Source organism: Elephantulus edwardii, unplaced genomic scaffold (genome assembly GCF_000299155.1).
Source record: "Elephantulus edwardii isolate Elephantulus edwardi_28Jun2011 unplaced genomic scaffold, EleEdw1.0 scaffold00007, whole genome shotgun sequence".
NCBI classification, from domain to species: domain Eukaryota; kingdom Metazoa; phylum Chordata; class Mammalia; order Macroscelidea; family Macroscelididae; genus Elephantulus; species Elephantulus edwardii.
The window spans coordinates 13374369-13394430 of record NW_006399757.1 but is presented as its reverse complement, the minus strand read 5'-3'; the positions used below and the strand labels follow the sequence as shown (position 1 = coordinate 13394430).

The window sequence follows — 20062 nt, the reverse complement described above, 5'->3', positions numbered from 1 at the left end:
TGAGCACGTCCAGGGCAGCATCTGTTAACTGAAATATAGTAATTTTAAGATTAAGTAAAATTCATATGCACATTTTATATTTGAGTAAATTGAAGTTTATTTAGACCATCTGTCCTTCTGTCCACTGCAGGACTCTGCTCCTGGTCAATCTTGTGGGGGCAGCTGGGACTAAGCGTCTTCATCAGTTTTGTGGCTTCCTTTCCAGCTGAGAAACTTTTTTAAGTTTTTAAATAATTTTTACAAAGAACTACAGCCGAAGATAGACCTTAAACCCCAGAATCCAAAGCCCGCACTCCCCTGCTGCGGAGCCCCTCCGCTGGCTACGCCTTGCAGGCGATCTTGGCTCGCTGGGGGCGATAGCATCCTCCAGGGCCTTGAGTCGCTTCAGCAGTTCCTTGCGCCGCGACAGCGTGCTGGCTTTGGCCGCCTTGGGGCCGGGCGCGTCAGGGGCGTCCGCCTAACCAGGCACGCTGCTCTCCTTGCTGGAGCCCTTGGCCTGTGGTGACAGCTGGCGCTTCCTGCCAGGCTGTGTTGAGGGGGCTTTGGGGTTCTGTCCTCTCTGCCTCTCAGGCTTTGGGGAGCCAAGCCTGCCCCCCGATTTCCGGTCGCGGGAAGCTCTGTCTGGGGACAGGGTGGCTCGCTTGACTGGAGCGGGGCTGGGCCGCTCCTTGTCTGAGGGCTCCTGGCGCTTCCTGCCTGCTTTATCCGAGGCCTTGTTGAGCAGCGTCAGGGGCAGGCCGGCCTGGGGGCGCCTGCTGCGGGGTGGAGGGTTGCTGTGAGGACCGGCTGCCTACGGAGGGCTTGGCGGCCTTGGTGGGTTGTGCGGACGAGTCCCTTTTCCGCTTCTCCTCTTGAATGCCATCTTCCTTTTGAGCTTTTCCTGCTTTTTCCTTCCTGCTCTGGGTAGGGGTGGGGGACCAGGAGCTGGCTGAGGACACAGGGCTGGCCAAGTCAGCATGCATGTCCTCAGAGTTCACGCTGGGCACAGAGCTGCTGCTGGACGTGGCACTGGACACGGAGGAGACACTGCTCGCGCTGAGGGTCTGGAACTTGAGCCGCTGTAGCTGCTACAGTTACCACTGCTGCTGCCGCGGAGCGTCCGCCTCCTCGGGGGCGTCCTGGCTGCCGCTCCTTCCTCCGAGCTGCCCGAGGGTGCCCGGGCTTGGCGGGCTCAGGGATGGGGGCAGTGGTTTTGGTGGCCTGAGGCAGGGCAGGTGGTGGTGGGGGCTTCTTCAGCAGCTTCTCCCGCGCTTTCCCCGGCTGCGGGGCTGGCTCCCCCTTGGCTCTGATGGTGGGCCTGTGGGGGGACGGTGTTGGCGATGGAGATGGCGATGAGGAGAAGGAGCGGGACCTGGAGCGGCTGCCCGAGAAGGAGCTGTGTCTGGAAGACCGGCTGGAGTAGGAGCTGTAGGACGAAGACCTGGAATGGGACCGTGAGGAACCGGAGCTGGAGTAGGAGGATGACCGTGAGGAGGACCTGGAGGAGTTGGAGGCAGAGGCTGAGGAGGCCGATGTTTTTCGACGCCTTCGTGCACGGCTGGGGGAGACCGACACCCCAGGTTTCTTCTTGGGAGACTTGGATCTGGATCGGCGCCAAGGGTCTCTCCACTCATCTGCCCGCTTCACCCGAGGACCCGCAGATGCAGCCTCCTTCTTCGGGGGCTCAGTTTGCCGGCTGGGCAGCTGCGGGGAGCGGGGCTTGACCTTGTCCTTGTCACGCTGCCGGTGCTGCCGGTCCTTCTCATGGGGCTTGGCCCTCTCCTGCTCCCACTCCTCCTCCGCGGCTGCCGCTCCTTGTCCTGCTCCCGCTCGCTCTCCCGCTGCCGCCGCTCCTGCTGCCAGTCTCGCTCACTGTCCAAAGTATGAAAGATGATCCTTCAGAAGATCTCTTTTCCCAAGCTTTTCCAGGCACAGCTCTTTGTTCTTTTGACAGTCCATGGGATATTCAGTGCTGCTCCAGCACCTCAACTTAAAGACATTAATTCTTCCGTCTTTCTTACTCATTGCCCAGCTTTTTTATGTTATTTTACTTTTTTAACAATTTTAATGAACATTTGCAGAGAATTTGGATTTCCATTCATTCATTGCTGCATTTCTCTTCCTGCCCACCCCTCTCTCCCCACCCCCCAGTTCGCTCCTCTCTTTCAAAAGTAAAAGACTCCCTCCCTGGTACACAATCCCCCCGCACCCCTCCCACCGCCCCAAGTACATTCCACTATGCAACCTTAATTGTGGACTCTTGTGATAACCATAATACCCTATCATATATCGCTTTTAAATTATTCAGTCCCTCATCTGTTTCAGTGCAGTATACACAATTTATCCAGTTTTTCTCAGTCTTACCCCCACCCTGATATCAGTCCCATTTTACAGCAGTGGCACCATGCAATATTTGTCCTTTTGCGACTGAGATATTTCACTAAGCATAATGTCCTCCAGGCTCACCCATTTTGAATAATATTGAATGAGTTCCTTATTTTTCAATGCAGCATAGTATTCCATTGTGTGAATATACCACAGCTTCTGGGACCTTCTAAGATTCAAATCCCTATGTACATCCAAAAACTTCTCCAACAGGGTTAAAAGGGAAGCCACAGACTGGGAAAAAGTGTTTGGCAATGACATGGCAGATAAGGGACTTATATCTAGAATTTATAAAATATTTGAGCACCACAATAAGATAAAGGTAAATAATCCAATAGAAAAATGGGCACAGGATATGAATAGACACTTCACCAAAGAAGACATTCAGATAGCCAACAAGCACATGAAGAAATGTTCAAAATCCCTAGCTCTAAGAGAGATACAAATCAAAACAACTATGAGATATCATCTCACCCCAGTCAGAATAGCAAAATTTAACAGAACAGCAAGCAACAAATGCTGGCGAGCGAGGTTGTGGAGAAACTGGAACCCTTATTCACTGTTGGTGGGAATGTAAAATGGTGCAACCACTGTGGAAGGCGGTATGGCGCTTTCTCAAAAAGTTGCAAATAGAGATACCATTTGACCCAGCAATTCCACTATTGGGAATATACCCTGAAGAGACCATAGCTGACATCCAAGCAGATATATGCACACCCATGTTTATCGCAGCTCTGTTCACAATAACAAGGAGTTGGAAACAACCCAGGTGTCCATTGTCTAGCTTTTTGATGAATAGCAGGTGATTGAGAAGACTGTGTCCTGAATCAAGTGCACTTTAGTCTTCAAACTGACATCATTTCTCTTCACCATTTTGAAGAGGTCTCTGATAGTACATGTATCGAATGCAAACCATCTCCTGATTTCCTGACTACTGTTATTAAGAGTGTTGATTGTTGTTCCAGGCAAGATGAAAGAAATGACAGCTTCAATCCTTTCTCCATATATTTGTAGTGTTGACTCTTGATTCTACAGTGAGGATCTTTGTTTCCTTGATGGTAAACGTAATTTGTACCAAAGGCTTTGATCTTCTGCATCAACCATTTTAGGAATTATTATAGGAAATAATAAAAGGGTAGAAAAACACAATTTTCTTTCATATTTTGTTATAAAAGTCCAGGGATGAACAACCCAACCAATACAGTGAATTTTGTATTTTCTCACCTAGATTCAGTAGTTATTTTCCATCATTTTTTATATGTTTATGTTTCCTCTATATTTAGTACCTGTTATATTTTCCAGGATTTTCTTTATTTATATATTACTCTAAATGCATTAATCTTCTTTTCCTTATATAATATGTACCTGTAGACACAAAATGTGTTATACACACACACAGAGTATATTATCTTATACACCTTACATACACACACACGCACACACACACGCGCGCACACACACAGTATATTATTTTAGTGTTTTGATGTTAACCAAAAGTTTAGCCATTTGAATTCACGAGCAGATTTGCATGATTAAGCAGATAATATTTATAGCCTTGGAAATACAATCAAGATTGTCATGATATGGAATTGAGTAGATTGCCATATGTACATACATAGACTCTTGTTAAATGCCCTCAAGTCAAGTATGAACAATATTTTGGAACCCTTTCCTATCTTATCATCCTTTACATCCTTGAGCTCATTGCCACAGTCACTGTATCCATCCATCTTGTTGAGGGTCTTTCCCCCTTTCCTTGGCCCTCTAACTTTCCAAGCATGATGTTCCTCTCCAAGGAATCACCTCTCCTAACAGCATGTCTATGGTGGCTTAATGTTACTAATTTCACTGTCAAACAAATGTAAACGCTTTGACTCCACTGGCTGTTCCACATGAGAAAGGTGAACAGTTACCTACTGAGCAATTAAAAGCCTCAGAAAACCCACTGGATGGTCAGCTATGGATTAGTTCTAATGTGATGGTATACAACAACAACATACACAAACTATGTGAGATGAACCTTCCTCATTTTTGCCTCTAAGGAGTACTCTGGTTACGCATTTTCTAAGACATAGCTATTTCTACTTTTGTCAGTCTTTGGAATATTTGGAGCTCTGGTGGCCTAGTGGCATAAAGGAGTGTGATAATCTTGAAGGTATGCAGTTCAAGGCCATCAGTTGCTCTGTGGGAGAAGGATAAGCAATCTCCTCCTATACCTCTGAAAAACCCTCTGGAGGGTCAGTTATGGATAAGTTCTAAATCTACAATACACAATAACAACAACATGGAATATTTAGTGTTCTTCTCCAATATTACAACTCAAAGGCATCAAATCGTCTATCATTCTTTGGTATTTCCCAGCTTTGAAATGTATAGCAGGTGATTAGAAAGAGAATAATCCCAATTGGTGATAATTAGTCTTCAAACTGATGTTATAACTCTTGAAGACTTTGAGGGTTCTTGCAGCAGATTTTGACAAAGCTGTTACACTTCTCCATGATACTGCTGGTATTAAGAGTGATGTTTATAGCTCTAAGTCAGATGAAGTAGTTGACACTTTGAGTCTTTCCTCTCTGTACCATGATGTTGTCCACTAGCCCAGTGGCAAGGATTTTTATTTTCTTGAGGTTGATATGCAATCCATATTGAAGACTGTATTCTTTGATCTTTTGGAGAAAGTGCCTCAAGTTCTCCTTTATTTCAGCCAGCAAGATTGTGACATCTGCATAACACAAGTTGATGATTAGACTTCCTCCAGTTCTGATGCCACATTCTTCCTCTTAAAGTTCAGCTTCTCTGATGATTAGCTCATTATACAGATTGAATGCTGTTTTTGTTAGGTATCATTAAGTCAGAACCAACTCACATCTGACCTTGCAGCAGTTTTGCAGAGGCTGTAAATGGCATTGGAGGAGCTTGCCTGTCTTTCTTCTATGGAGCCACTGATGGATCCAAACCAGTTGCCTTTGGGATGGTAGCACCGCTCCTTACCACTAGACCACAGACAGTGGAGGAAAGATACAACCCTTACACAAACTTTTCTAGACTTTAACCATGCAGTGTTCCCTTGATCTGCTCAGAGAACAGATTTTTTGCTTAGGTATAGATTTCTTATAAGCTTAATTAAGTGCCCTGGAATTCCCATTCTCCTCAGTGTTAGCCATAGTGTATTAAATGCATTTGTATAGTCAATAAAACTCACAGAGAAAGTCTCTCCTTTTCCTTTTTATTTCTCCTTTCCTTTTTAAAAATGCCCTTCTTTCCAATATGCATCTCTTCAATTAAAAGTCCAATGTGGATCCACAAATCCATTCATATGGAAACCTCATAATAATACTGTTATTGTTAGTTGCCATTAAGTGGAGTGCAACTCATAGTGACTCTGTGAACAAGAGATATGAACCTTGTCTTATCCTCCCCATCCTCACACTTCCTCACACTTCCTCACACACTAGAGCCCATTGTGGTGGTCACTGTGTAAATCCACCTGGTGAAGTTCTTTCTCTTCTTCACTGACCCTCTGCTTTCTAAGCATCATGTCCCTCACCAAGAAATAGCCACTCCCAGCAACATGCCCAAAGTATACAAGACAAAACTTTATCATCTTTGCCTTCAAGGAGCATTCGGGTTGCATTTTCTCCAAGAAAATGTTAGTGTTTTTGGCAGTCCATGGTATGTTCGGTCCTCTTCCCCAACACCACAGCTCAAAGGCATCAGTTTTTCTTCTGTTATCCTTATTCATTGCCAAGCTCTTTGATGCATAGCCAGTGATTGGAAAGATCATGTCCTAAATCACATGCACCTTAGTCCTTACACTGACATCATTGCTCCTCAATAATTTGGAGAGATCTTTAACTGCAGCTATTCCTAGTAGAATATGTCTCCGTATTTCCTGACAGCCAGTAGCAATGGTATTTATTGTGGATCCAAATAAGAGGAATTTTTTGAAAGTTTCAATCTTTTCTCCATCTATCATGATGGTCTATTAGTCCAGTGGCAAACATTTTTATTTCCTTGACATTGAGATGCAACCCATATTGAAGGCTGTATTTGATCATCTGCAATAAGTGCTTTAAGTCTTCTTCACTGTCAGCAAGCAAGATTGTGTCATCTGCAAAACACAGGTTAGTGTTGAATCTTCCTCTGATCTTAACCTCTAGAAGCCTCCTCTTCATAGAGTTCAGCTTCTCGAATAATTTGCTTTTTATGAATGGCTGTGAATATTGAATAGTCATGAATACATACAATGCTGACTCACTGCCTTCTCCCCCCCTTTTCCACAGTTTTGTATAATGATTTGTGTGATAATTTACACCTATGTATCTTTTTAATCATTCAAGCATATATTGCTTCATGTCTGATTTCCATACATTCCGTGTTGTCCTTCTCTTCACCCATTCCTATAGAATCTTCACTGTCCATTAATTTTCCACTCTCCTCTCTCCATTTAGTAACCATATTATAGTTGTTCTCTCTGAATGTAAACTCTTAAATTTTTTTGTAACCATGGTCATATAAAGTATTTGTCAATCTTTGACTGACTTCTTTCAATTAGGGTAATCCCCATTTTTATTAATTTTAATGAAAGTTTACAGAGACTTTGGATTTCCATTCATTCATTGTTGTACACTTTCCTCCCTACCCACACCTCCCCCTCAGTTCGCTTTTCTCTTTGAAAAAGAATTAAAAATAAATCTTTCATTGTTATACAATATCCCTCTGCAACCCCTCCCCCAACCCTGCAGCTTTCATTCTGGGCTCTTGTCTAATCATATATCCCTTTTAAACAGTTTTTTTTTCCTCATCTGTTTCAATGCAGTATACGTCATTGAAACCCTTTACTCTTAGTTCTTCCCCAACCCTGATGTTAGTTCCGCTTTACAACAGTGGTAAGTAATGCCCCTTTAAAAAGTTATTATTATACTGGTTTATATACAAAGTTCAAATAAATTGTTTTTCTCACCGGATTGTCCCCATTTTCTTCACCTCTCCACCCCACCCATCAAATTGTATGGCCCTATGATTAACACCCTTTCCCGCTCATATCCTCACCCCTCTGCTTCCACCCTACCCTAACTCTTGGATTTTCATGCTTGTCCTACAGTAATGGTCTTATACAATATTTGTCTTTATAGGACTGAGTTAGTTCACTTAGTATAATGGTCTCCAGTCCCTCTCATGTCTTGGTAGTAATTTACAAAATCATTGCTCCTGCATGCTGTGTAATATTCCATCATGTGATTGGACCATGGTTTCATCTTAATTTTTTCTTTTTTATTAAGATTGTATTGAATGTTTATAGAGAACATGGATTTCCATTCATTCATTGTTGCACATTTTCCTTCCTGGCCACCCCTCCCTTAACAGTACGGGTTTTTCTTTGAAACAGACATATCCCTGGTGTCATGATCTTTTCAAAATCTTGCTTGAACTTCTGACAAATCCCTATATTTGTACTGTTCCACTCATTTTTAAATTACCTTCAGCAGTATTTTGCTTGCATGTGATATCACTTTCTTAGGAATGAGAACAAACATGGTCATTTTCTAATTCATTGGCCAGATAGATGTCCTCCAAATTTCCTGGCACAGACTAATGCGCACATCCAGGACAGCATCTGTGAATTGAAATTGTCAAATGGTATCCCATAAGTTCCTGGGCATTATGTTTTGCTAGTGATTTCAGTGCAGCTTCTACTTCCTCTTTTATTACTATCGGCTCCAGCTTATATGGTACTTTCCGAAATGTATCAGTGTCAGCCAGTTCTTTTTGGTATCGTGACTCTGTGTATTCTATTCATCTTCTTTTGATGTCGTCAATTCCATAATATCTAAGTATCATTCTTTCTACTTTGTTTCCAACATTTGCATTCCAGTCACCAATTATTATTAATGTATCTTGACTTTTGTACCACCAAGTCTGAACTGACCAATATCCGACCCTTTTGTGGGTTTTCAGAAGAAATTGTCCTTCAAGTACTAACAAAAATTATTCCTACATTTAAATAAACAAGGTCACATTCATAGATACAAATAATAATTGCAATGTATTTTTTGAGACCCAATTCTGTTTGTTAAAATATCATTTGAATATCATTATCCTGCCAAATACATTTTAATTGTTAAAGGTATGTTATTATTGACCTGGAGAAATTATCATGAGTATAAGCTTCAGTACTTTGATCCTCATCTTCCAATGCAATAGTGTTATAATAGTTTCTTCCAAGTAAAAACTTGTTACATTTTTTTTAACTTCTGTTAACAATTTTTTTTCTTATTTTCAGAGTACCACCAAATAAAATCAACACCATAAACTATGTCTACATAGAATAAAACACAAAATATTTAGGTAATTGGACTGGAAAGTGGAATAGTGGACTTGGTAAAAGAGAAAATGAATAAAATTAGTGAAAAATTATTAAAGAAACATTAGTGTATGATTTGGCAATAGGTTCTTATGATTATAGCCCAAAACATCTTATAGTACAGTTCTGTCATATAGAACTCTGTTGTATGATGTCGCTAAGAATTGGAAACTACCAAATGTCAATGAAGCATTTATGAAGTATATGCAATTCTTCTCATAAAATGCTAATATCACTATTACTGAGAATTTTTTGTGAAACTGGCCAAAGGTGTTGACCTGTGTGATTTAAACTGATTAAGCTATGGTTTGGAAAAGTACTTCTATCACCTGACTCTTTGAATAAGAATATTCCTACTTTTAGAAAATAGTTAATTTTATACATTGAAAATTAGCAAATAAATATATATATAACAAGAAGATTTATTTATACTTTGTCAGTTTATTTCACAGAAATATAATGATCTAAAAACTTCATTGATTATTTCTTTCCAATTTGATTTTTTTTTCAGCTTTAATGTGAATTTCTCTTTTTCAGCAGACTCTGCCCACTTCAGGAGTTTCAGTTCCTGAGGTGCGTAAGCAAAAATGGTTTTCATGCTTGCAATTATATACAGGTCATTATACATCTAAAATACAGTCACTGCAAGAACATTTTGGTTTGGCTCAGTGACCTATTCATGTTAACTTGTATGTTCTGATTTTCCCCAATGTTCTGAATATTCAGATGTGGGGCTTTTGGTTTATAAATGTGCAATATTTCCAATCAACAATTTTGACAAACACTTGGAAAACAAAAAAGTTTGTAAAGTGAATACGAAATAATTTCCATAGAGTCTTGACTAGTGTCTTCCTAAATATTTTTAAAAACTTCAAATCAGAAATTGCTATTCCTATATTGAATGTAAAAGTATTCAATATAAGAATATGTGTATGTTTTTTAAAATCCAAGATTATTCAGCGTTTGAGCCATCAAAATGGTGCTTTCAATGATAGTATGTTGAGAAATCTGCTCCCTTTAAAGTGCCCATCATTTCAAAAAGAGTACATTTATCACTCATTTAGCACCAGACACTGTATATACAGACCATCGTTGGAATAAAATTCAGTCACAAGGATAACTACTTTTCTTTTGAAAATAAATGTGAACATAATCACAACATTTATTTTCAGTAAAGTTACAGCTTTACCTTTTCATTAATGAAAGAAAATTTTACATTGTTTTGTGACAATATCCTATTAAATTATTATTATCCCTAAAGAAAATATCTGAATAGTACTGTTTCCTTTAAGGATATGAGGATATGAATGTGTTTAGAGGATATTATAATTAGAGAAACGTGTGAATCTCTCGCAAAAAAATATAATCAGTGGAGCTGGCCTTATTTAATAAAAAATATTTTTAATAACAAATGATAATGAGAGATTTACTTAAAAATAGTGGAAATGTCCTTAAACAGTTTTTTAGACTAAAGGAAATAGTAATATGATTTAATATGCCTTATACTAATTATTATAACTATGATACTTATTATAAAAGAGGTATTAAATTTCATTCTCAAGATCCAGAACTATTGATTGTACATCTTTTAACCCAATTATTTAAGTCAAAGATAATAGATTTTCTTCTTCATATTTATGTTTTCCTTATCATAGTCCAACAAGTAACTATGAGCAATGCTTTTATAATTTTAAGCTCTCTCTTTAGAACTGTTACCCTCTGGAAATTTCCTACATTTAACTAGTCAATTTGTGTCACTTAATTTGAATAAACACAAGAAAATTGCTGTTTTTATACCTTGTGCTTTTATTTAAAAAAAGGTTCTTTATTTTTTCTGGGAGCAATCTCAGAAAAAAATGCATATCTATATATAGATACATGGTTTTTCTACATTGTGCTTCTGGCAAGATATCACATTAGACTGCTTTAAAACAATTTAAAGTATTCACAATTCCTAAAAAGCATCTCATACTAGTTTAGCTATGTTTTATACATATACACACACATAGAGCAGAAAGCTATATTTTTTTTAAATTTTGGCTTTTTGCCTTCAGGTCATTGTTGCATCATTAATTAAAAAATATAGCTAAAGTGAGTGGATGAGAAATGTACAGGAAAATAAATATTATGTTAATATTCATTTGTTGGCTGTACTTGTTTTGAAGGAGATTCTTCTTTTGAAGAGATTCAGTAGTATATATATATATATTCTTACATTATATCTGAACTATGTTGCTGTTGTTATATACTATCAACTTGGCATTAACTAATAGCTTGCCCTCCAGTGGGTTTTCAGAGGCTGAATCATATGTAAGAGAATACATCTTTCTTCCATGGAGCAGCTGGTGGATTCAAACTTTGTATCTTTGGGCTGGGAAGGTAACTTCTTACCACTAAGCCACCATCATTCCCTTTCTAAAATGTACAAAAAAATATATTTCACGGAAACACATATTTTTATTTTCTATGCTAATAATTGATGTTTCTGTAAAAAGCAAATTACACCTCTACAATAATAATTGCAAGTGGCTTAAAAGCTTCAACACTACACTGTAGTAAATCATGTGTAGTTAGTTCAACTGGTAGGAACATTAATGTGAATAAACAAGAGAATTCTCATGACTTTTAGATTTCATTTTACTATAACATATTCCAGTATGGTATACAAAGATAATTGAATGGAAATTTAGTTGAAATGGGTTGTGTTGTTATGTGTCATCGAGTTACTTGGGACTCACAGCAACCTTATATACGGTAGCTCTGAACCCTGTTCTATCCTGAGCTAGTCTCACTGTCTCCAACACACCTTCCCCCTCTTACCCCAGAAACTGAGTTAAACCATCTCATCTGGGGCCTTCCCCTCTTGCACTGTCCCTCCACCCTTCCAAGCATGATGTCCTTCTCCAAGGATTGGTCCCTCCTGGCCATGTGCCTAAAGTACATGAGATGGAGCTTCAAAATACAAGGAACAGCTTGCTTTCATCCTCACAAAGACAGCCCTGTTTGTTCTGTTGGAAGTCCACGGTAAGTTAATATTCATCTCGAGCACCACAACTCAAAACCATCATTTTTTATCTGTCATCTTTCTTCATTGTCCAGCTTTCTAATGCATAGCAAGTGACTGTGAAGGCCATGACCTGAATCAAGTGCACCTTAGTCTCTAGACTGACATCATTGCTCTTTAGAATTTTGGAGCAATCTCTGACAACGGATATCACTAATGCAATTTCTCTTTTGATTTCTTTACTGCTGGTGCCAAGAGGGTTAATTGTGGAATTAAGCAAATGAAACTGTTAATAACCTCAATCTCTTCTCCATCTATCATGGTGCTGCCATTCAACACAGTGGTGAGAAAATGTTTTCTTGACATTGAGTTTCAATCCATAGTAAAGACTACAGTCAATGACCTTTTGCAGCAAATGCTTCAGGTCCTCCTTAGTTTCAGCAAGCAAGGTTTTGTCATCTGCATAACACAGGTTGTTGATGGGTTTTCCTCAAATCCTGATGCCACATTCCTCCTTTTAAAGTCTAGCCTTCCAAATTATCTGGTCTGCATACAGATTAAAAAGGTATAGCAACAGGCCATATCCCTGACATGCTCCCTTTCTAATCTTGAACCATACAATATTTTCTTGCTCTGTTCCAAGAACTGCTTCTTAGTCCAAGTATAGGTTCGCATGAGCACAATCAGTGTTCTGGTATTCCCATTCTTCTCAAGGCTAGCCACAGTTAGTTGTGATCCACATAGTCAAGTGCCTTCACATAGTCAATGAAACACAAATGGACACTCCTCTTTGCTTTCAGCCAAGATTCATCTGACATTGACAATATGTCTCTATTGCCACCACCTCATATGTTTTATAAATAATTGTTCTAAAAAACATTTAAAATTGTATTTACTTTGCAGTAAAATGCATTTTACAATGGTAACCACCATAAGTGAATGTGTAGCCAAAATGCAACTGTTCAATCAGGATTTCTTGAGCCTAAACCTTATAATTAGCTTATACCAGTGTAAATTTACTGGTGTACAGATATCCATGCTGTTGTTGTTATTGTGTGCTAATGAGTCACCTGTGACTCATAGTGATTGTAGGTACAACATCACTGAAGCTTGCCATATCCTAAGCCAGCGTCACTCACCCTGACATACCTACTCCCATTACCCATTCACTGTGTCAATCCATCTCATTTAGTGTCTTCCTCTCCTATGCTGTCCCCCTACCCTTCTGAGTATGATGTCCTTTTCCAAGGACCAAACCCTGCTAGCCACATGCCCAAAATATGTGAGAAAGACTTTAAAAATCCTAGCCTCCAAGAAGAAACTTAGTTTCACTCTCTCCAAGACAGACCTGTTTGTTCTCTTGGTGGTCTGTGATATGTTCAGTATTCTTCTCCAGCACCACAACTCAAAGTTGTTGATTCTTCTTTTGTTACCCTTAGTCATTATACAGTTCTCTGATACATAGCAAGTAATTGTGATGACCATGGCCTGGATTGGGTGCACTTTAGTCTCTGGATTGACATCCTTGCTACTCAGTACTCTGTTGAGGTCCCTGAGTGCATTTTTTCTCAGTACAATTCGTCTTTTGATTTCCTGATTGCTGGTGCCAAGTCTTGATTGTGGAGCTGAGCAAGCTAAAATTGTTAATAGCCTCAATCTCTTCTCTATCCATCACGGTGCTGCCAATTGTCCCAAGGTGAGAATCCTTGTATTCTTCACGTTGAGCTTCAATTCATATTTAAGACTACAGTTCTTGACTTTCTGCAGCAAGTGTTTCAGGTCCTCCTCAGTTTCAATAAGCAAGGTTGTGTCACCTGCATATCACAGTATCACAGGATGTTGATAAATTTTCCTCTAATTCTGATGCCACATTCCTCCTCATAATGTCCAGTCTCTTGAATGATCATGTTCTTCATATAGATTGAAAAGGGATGGAGATAAGACATATCCCTGACACATTCCTTTCCTGATTTTGAACCATACAGTGTTTCCCTGCTCTGTTCTGAGGACTACTTCCTGGTCCAAATCGTAAGTTTCACATTAGCACAATCAAGTGTTAGCCACAATTATTTGTGACCCACATGTTCAAATGCCTTTGCAAAGCCTATGAAACACAGAAATTCTTCTGGCACTTTTCACTCTCAGCCAATATCCATAATTTGTGAACACTGAATTTATGGATTAAATGTAAACTATGTCTTCAACTTTCCATAGTCCAAAATATATAAAAATATTCCTCCGAGTCCTTTAAGATTGGGGATTCATTTTGTCTACTCACCACTTCCCCTTCATTTCCTATCAAAACACCCCACCTAAACCATCACAGTGATTTACCCCCAAGTTTGCTGACCTTGTTGCTATAACCAAATAAGGTAATTTTTTACTGTGCTCACTATTTACCAGAGCTCTGGTGGCCTAGTGGCTGAAACTGTGCTGTAAACCAGTACCTTTACAATGTACTTATAAAAAAGCAATTGTATTCATTTACTTTCTGCCAGAACATTTTGTACATTTTTTTAACTAACCATCACATGTTGCTGTTGTTGTTGTTGTTGTTGTTGTTGTTGTTTATTGAGTACCATCAAGTAGAAACTGGGCCATAGCTGATTCTCCAGTAGGATTTTAGAGACAATAAATTACTCTACACACAGGAGATTACTACATTGGAGATGACACCTGCAAAGCAGCTGGTGGATTCAAACCATGTACCTTTAGAATGGAAGTGCTATTCCTTACCCCTAAGACACCAAAACTCCCTAGTCATCACTAGTTTTCCCTTTTTGTAAGTAAAATAAATGGTGACTTATAAATTGTATATAACTTCCTAAATTTGCAGAGTCAAAGGTGCAGTATTGCAATTGTTCATCATTGGTTTCTCAGATCTTTTCATCTTTGTAAGTCCCAGTGAGTGTGGTGACATTTCTCCTTCAGGAAGATATTCAATATTCTGAATGTATACATGCTACTTTGGTTGGATTCTAAGTTTCTGGAAAATTCTTATGGCCATGTCTAGTGTCAGAAAGCACTAAGTCTCTAGTTGGTAAGTCAGGCAGGTGCAGAGAATGGAATTCCCAGAATTCTAGTGAAAGATGTTGTAGACAGCAAAGCCGTCCTTTTTTGTGCCTTTGTGCCAATCTAGATGCATTGCTGCTGCCTGTCTCTCATGCTGAGATCAGACAAAAAGAAGAAAACCCTGTCCTTGAGGTAATCATCACTTGCTGCTTGTGGTTTACAAGTGGTCAATAACAACAGGCTTACAGCATTGTGGTAAACATCTCTTTTATGAAAGGGGTTTTCAGCAATATACAAATACTCTACCTCTGTGAATCAGCATGAGATAGAAAAAGGTTTCTTTTTAGAGCACATATTTAAAGTGAGTTCCTTTTATTTCATTTATTTCATATTTCTGTTTTCTGTGGTGGGGCCTTTTTATTTTTCTTTTCTGTTTATCATGATGATTATTCTTTTGGAATTCTAATACAATATATTTCCCCAGTTAAAATCTTTTGTGCTACTTGTGGAGTGTAAGGATCACAAAACACTGAATTCTGTATTTAAAAATCTCTACATAGCAAACATAAATGGTTGGTATTTGAAAATGCTGAAATATCAATAACTGTATTTTATATTTTGTGGTTATATATATATATATACTCTATAATCTTCCACGCTTTTTGTGACAGAGACTCTTTTCATGGTTTGAATAATTTCTATTGATTAAAGCAATAATTTCCCAAGCCTTTTTATTTCAAGAATAATTTATCTGGCTAAAAGAAATTTGCCTTAATTATCAGAAAGTTGTTTGTTTTGTCATATGGGGCCCCAAAACTTTATGTAGTGAACAGTGTTCCTATTATTAGAGAATAATTTTAGCCTGAATAATGATGAGAAATCAGTCTTGCAGGCTGCTCTTAAGACTGTTCAGTAACTTAAGCATTAGATTTTCTTAAATATAATAGATTTTTGGCAGTTAGAATTAATTAACTCTAAACATTACACTTTGGACACACTAGCAGACCTCAGAGTTTTTAATGATGCATTTGATCCTTCTCCCACCATTCTCTATGCTATAAGAAAAAAGTAATGTTTTTTTTTTCTACACGGAAATAGGAATAATAGAAAACAAAAGTAAAACTCCTATTAGTTTTTTATTTATTTTTTTAAACTCCTATTAGTTTTTATCTGTTTAAATATAGGAAATAGTTCAGAAAAATTTTGAAATTAAGTTAGAAATAAACACAAAAGCAATGGGTCCAATAATAGGATTACCCTGAGGAAATTTAATGATTGTGGGTTTTCTGATATTAAATTTTAAATTTTTATCATTTTTATAAATCGTACCAGGAATTCTCCCTTCAAATACAGAAATTACTTGGCGTGTAGGTGTTTAAAAATGTTTACAAATTTAGTGTTAGATTTGGTAATATAGAGACAGATGGATCTAAAAGTAAATTAAAAAATCATTAACTTGCTATATCCCTCTTTCTGATAATATGTTTTCAAAATAGAAGCTAATCAAGTGAAAAAGCAATTGAGAAACATATATTTTTTTAAAATCTGCTTACCTTCATATGTTCCTTTAGAATAATTCTTTAGTTCACTTAGAGAATTGGCCCTGGAGACGTAGAAGCTACCTCACCAATCACTAAAAAATGCAAGCTAGATTTAGAAGAAACTGTAGCACCGGGACTTGCCAATGTCAGATTGATCTGGCTGAAAGCGGAGAACACAAGAAGGATGTTTTATTGACAATGCAAAGACATTTGACTGAATAGATGACAACAAATTATGGCCAACATTGAGAAGAATTGGAATCACAGAACAGTTAATTTTAACCTGTACTTAGATAAAGAAGTTGTCCAAACAAAGCAAAGGAACACTGCACGGTTTAAAATGAGGAAAGGTGTGCAGCAAGGCTGTATCCTTTCTCCATACCTATTTAATTTGTATGCCTAGAAAATTATTTAAAAAGATGCACTCTATGACGAGGTATGTGGCATCAGGATTAGAGAAGGATTCAACAAGCATGAGTATGCAGATGGCACAACATTGCTTCCTAAAAATGAGGAAGACTTAAAAATCTAGCTGCAAAAAAATCAAAGACCATAGCATCCCCATCTGGACAATAGGCAACATTATGATAGATGGAGGAAAGATTATTGATAAAATCTTGCTTGCAGAGAACTAAGAGGACTTGAAGCATGTACTGATGAAAGGTCAAAGACTATATCATTCAGAATGGATTATACCTCAATAGAAAGAAAAATGCTCATAACTGGCTCAAATTATGTCGTTTGATTGTTTGTTTCTTCATATGTGAGTGGAAGTTGAACAGTGAATAAGGAAGATGAAAAACAAAACAATGCCTTTGAATGTAGTGGTGAATAGTATTGAATATATCATACATTTCCAAAAGAACAAATTTATCTTAGAAGAAATGCAGCCATAACGCTTTTTAAAAACAAGGATGTTGTGACAACTCACACACTTTGAGCATGTTGTCAGGAAGGGCCAGTAATTTTTGTGCGAAGACAATAGATGCTTCATTAAAAAAAAAAAATCAGTATTTTTGCAAAAAAATAATATGCTTTCATGAAAGCAGGTAATTTTCCAGAGAATTTTAATTTCAAGAATGTTACTACACCTTCTCTTTCAATCACCAACACAAAGTGTTTTTACATTGTGAAATTGCAGTGTATGTGACCTAGACTGATATTTAATTAGGACAAAGAAGATTTCTGATCCATTTGTTCTTGATATACTTGAGAAGGATCCCTTAAAACTAGCTTCTCACATCGAGTAGATTCTGATTAATCCTTTAGACCAGAGGAGACCTTCTCCTTTAGTGCTTTCAAAGCTGAAATACCACAGAAACACATTGTTATACATGTAGACTATGCAGTTGCTGGTGGGTTAAAAACGCTGATAGTTCTACTGGCAGTCAAGAATTTAACCACTGTGCCACCAATGCTGCTTATATACTGGGCCTAGAAATTTGTATCTGAATCAGTGATAGGATGTACATAGTAATCAATTCAGACCACTCACTTTGCTTGCAGAAAGCAAAGAAGGTCTGAAGCGCTTACTGAGGAAGGTAGATTACACAATAACATAAAGAAATGGTCCACTGCAGCAATGAACATCACAATAAACAGAGAAAAGATGGAAGTTACCAAGCATTTCATATAATCTGATCCACAATCAACATGGATAGAAGTCAAGAAAATCAAACAATATGTTGCATGAAGCAAAAATCTATTGCAGAAGACTGAAGTATTTAAAAAGTCGCTTTGAGGAGTAAGATATGCTTGATCCAAACAGTGGTATTTTTCAGTGCCTGATATGTATGTGAAAACTGGACAGTAAAATGAAAGAAGACAACAATTGACAGTTTTGAGTATGGTGGTGTCAAAGAGTATGAAATAAATATAAACAGCCAAAGAGTCAACAGATATATCTGAAGAGGCACAGTCAGAGTACCCATTCAAAGTGAGGATGGAAAGGCATTGTCTTGTATACTTTGGACATGATATCAGAAGAGAGCAGTTCCTGGACAAGAACATTACGCTTGGTAAAGTAATGAAAATTGATAAAGTAGTTAAAGTCTTTAAGCCATGGAGTTGGAACCAAGTCATAGGTGAAGTTCCAGCAGTTTTGCAAAGCTGTAAATTGCATAAGAGGAGGTTATCTAGTCTTCTTTTGCAGAGGCTGGTGGCCCATGAGTGGATTTGAACCACCAACGTGGTTCACCATAATTTGCTACAGACTATGGTACATGAGTAAAAAGAGGAAGACCTTTACAAGATAGATGAACATAGTGACTGCAACAGTAGGCTTCAAACATAACAATGGTTCAGATGATGTTTTAAGCAGAAGAGATTATGAGGATGGTATAGGACCCAGCAGTATTTCATTCTGTTAGACATGTTGCTATCTGTCACAGCCCTCTCAGTGGTTCCTCAATACCTACCCCCCATTAGAGTATCAATGTTGCTAAAACTGCTAAAATTTTGTTAGCCCATTCTTTTATACAAAGGCCATTCTGGTCCCGTGGATCTTTCTCAACACAATACAACTGCTATTAAAATGAATAATACTTTTTAGGGAGTTCTGGTAGCTTAGTGGCAAGAAGATGCAATGCAATCGCAAACACGCAAACTTTGAACCCACTAAATGTTCCACTAGAAAAAGAGGGGCAATCTCCTGTGCCAGTCAGATCCTACTCGATGGTACACTACAAAAAAAATACAAACAATAATGCTTTTTAAATGTCAAAACTAATTTCTGAATACTAATTTCAAACATGCATTGACATAGTATCTGACGTGTAGCATCCAGTTCCACTCAACTCATTCCCTTCAAGGCAGAACCAGTGAATAACCTACTTGAAATGGGATTTTGGAGCCTTTATGTGGCACAGGAAACTGCTCATCCTACTCCTATAAAGATGCTGTTGGATTTGAACCTTCAGACAGGCTTGGCCATTAGGTATGCAGTGCATACAACTCTTTAACAGTGACTACACCACCATTAAAGAAGAGGCCAGTAGTAAACACATGAAACAGATAACATTCCTGAATAGTAAATAATAAGAACTTAAAAGGAAACTAAAGGTCATTGAGAAGCTTCATAGCATTTGACCAGGTGCCTGAAGTAAATGAGAAGCACTAGTGAAAAATATACTGGGAAAGTATTCAAAAAGACTACAGCATGTTTAAAAAAGGACTAGCAAACAGCTATTTGTAATTAGGAAAAAATTAGGGAACTGGTGCAAATAGCATAGAGTGAAAGTGATGAGTGTGATAATGATATCAGAAATCAGATTTTGTTGGGTCTTTTAGGCCTTTAAAAGGAGCAAATGTTTGGATGGGATGGGACCCTTTATCACATTTCCACAGATTTTGTATAGGGTTGTTGTTCTTAGGTACCATTGAGTCTAGTATAACTCATACTGACCCTATGAAAAATAGATCTGAACCCTGTCCCATCCTGTGCCATCTTTACACTTCCTGGCACATTAGAATCCATTGCAGCAGTCACCATGTCAACCCACCTGATTGAAGGTCTTTGGATCACTTCTGTCAAGTGCTGCAGAAAAGTTAAGCAGATGAAGACTGCCCATCCAAAAAGGCAATTATATGTCACTGGTGATTTAAATAAAAATCAGTTTGGTGAAGGTGTGGTTATAAAATTATTCTGGGTTGAGTTGAAATGAGAGAGGAGAGAAAATAGAAATAAGTGTTAAACAACCCCTCAAAGCATTTTTTTTAATTTAAACTTCACCAGACCATTAGTATTCATTTTAATGTACTGCATGCATTTACAAATAC

At 38.2% G+C, this 20062-nt stretch overlaps 1 protein-coding gene across 4 annotated transcripts in view; it reads left to right on the top strand.

Annotated features, from left to right (window-relative positions):
- Positions 1 to 20062, top strand: part of DGKB (diacylglycerol kinase, beta 90kDa) — a 1124393-nt gene that overhangs the window by 380938 nt on the left and 723393 nt on the right. For 2 of the 4 annotated variants that reach the window (XM_006880257.1, XM_006880256.1), the window contains one exon: positions 9269 to 9301. The exons of 1 other annotated variant lie outside the window; for it this stretch is intronic. In XM_006880257.1, coding sequence (XP_006880319.1) covers positions 9269 to 9301 — 33 coding nt within the window. Of the gene's footprint in view, positions 1 to 9265; positions 9302 to 20062 lie in introns of all 4 variants that reach the window. One more of the 4 variants, XM_006880255.1, reaches the window with a different exon arrangement.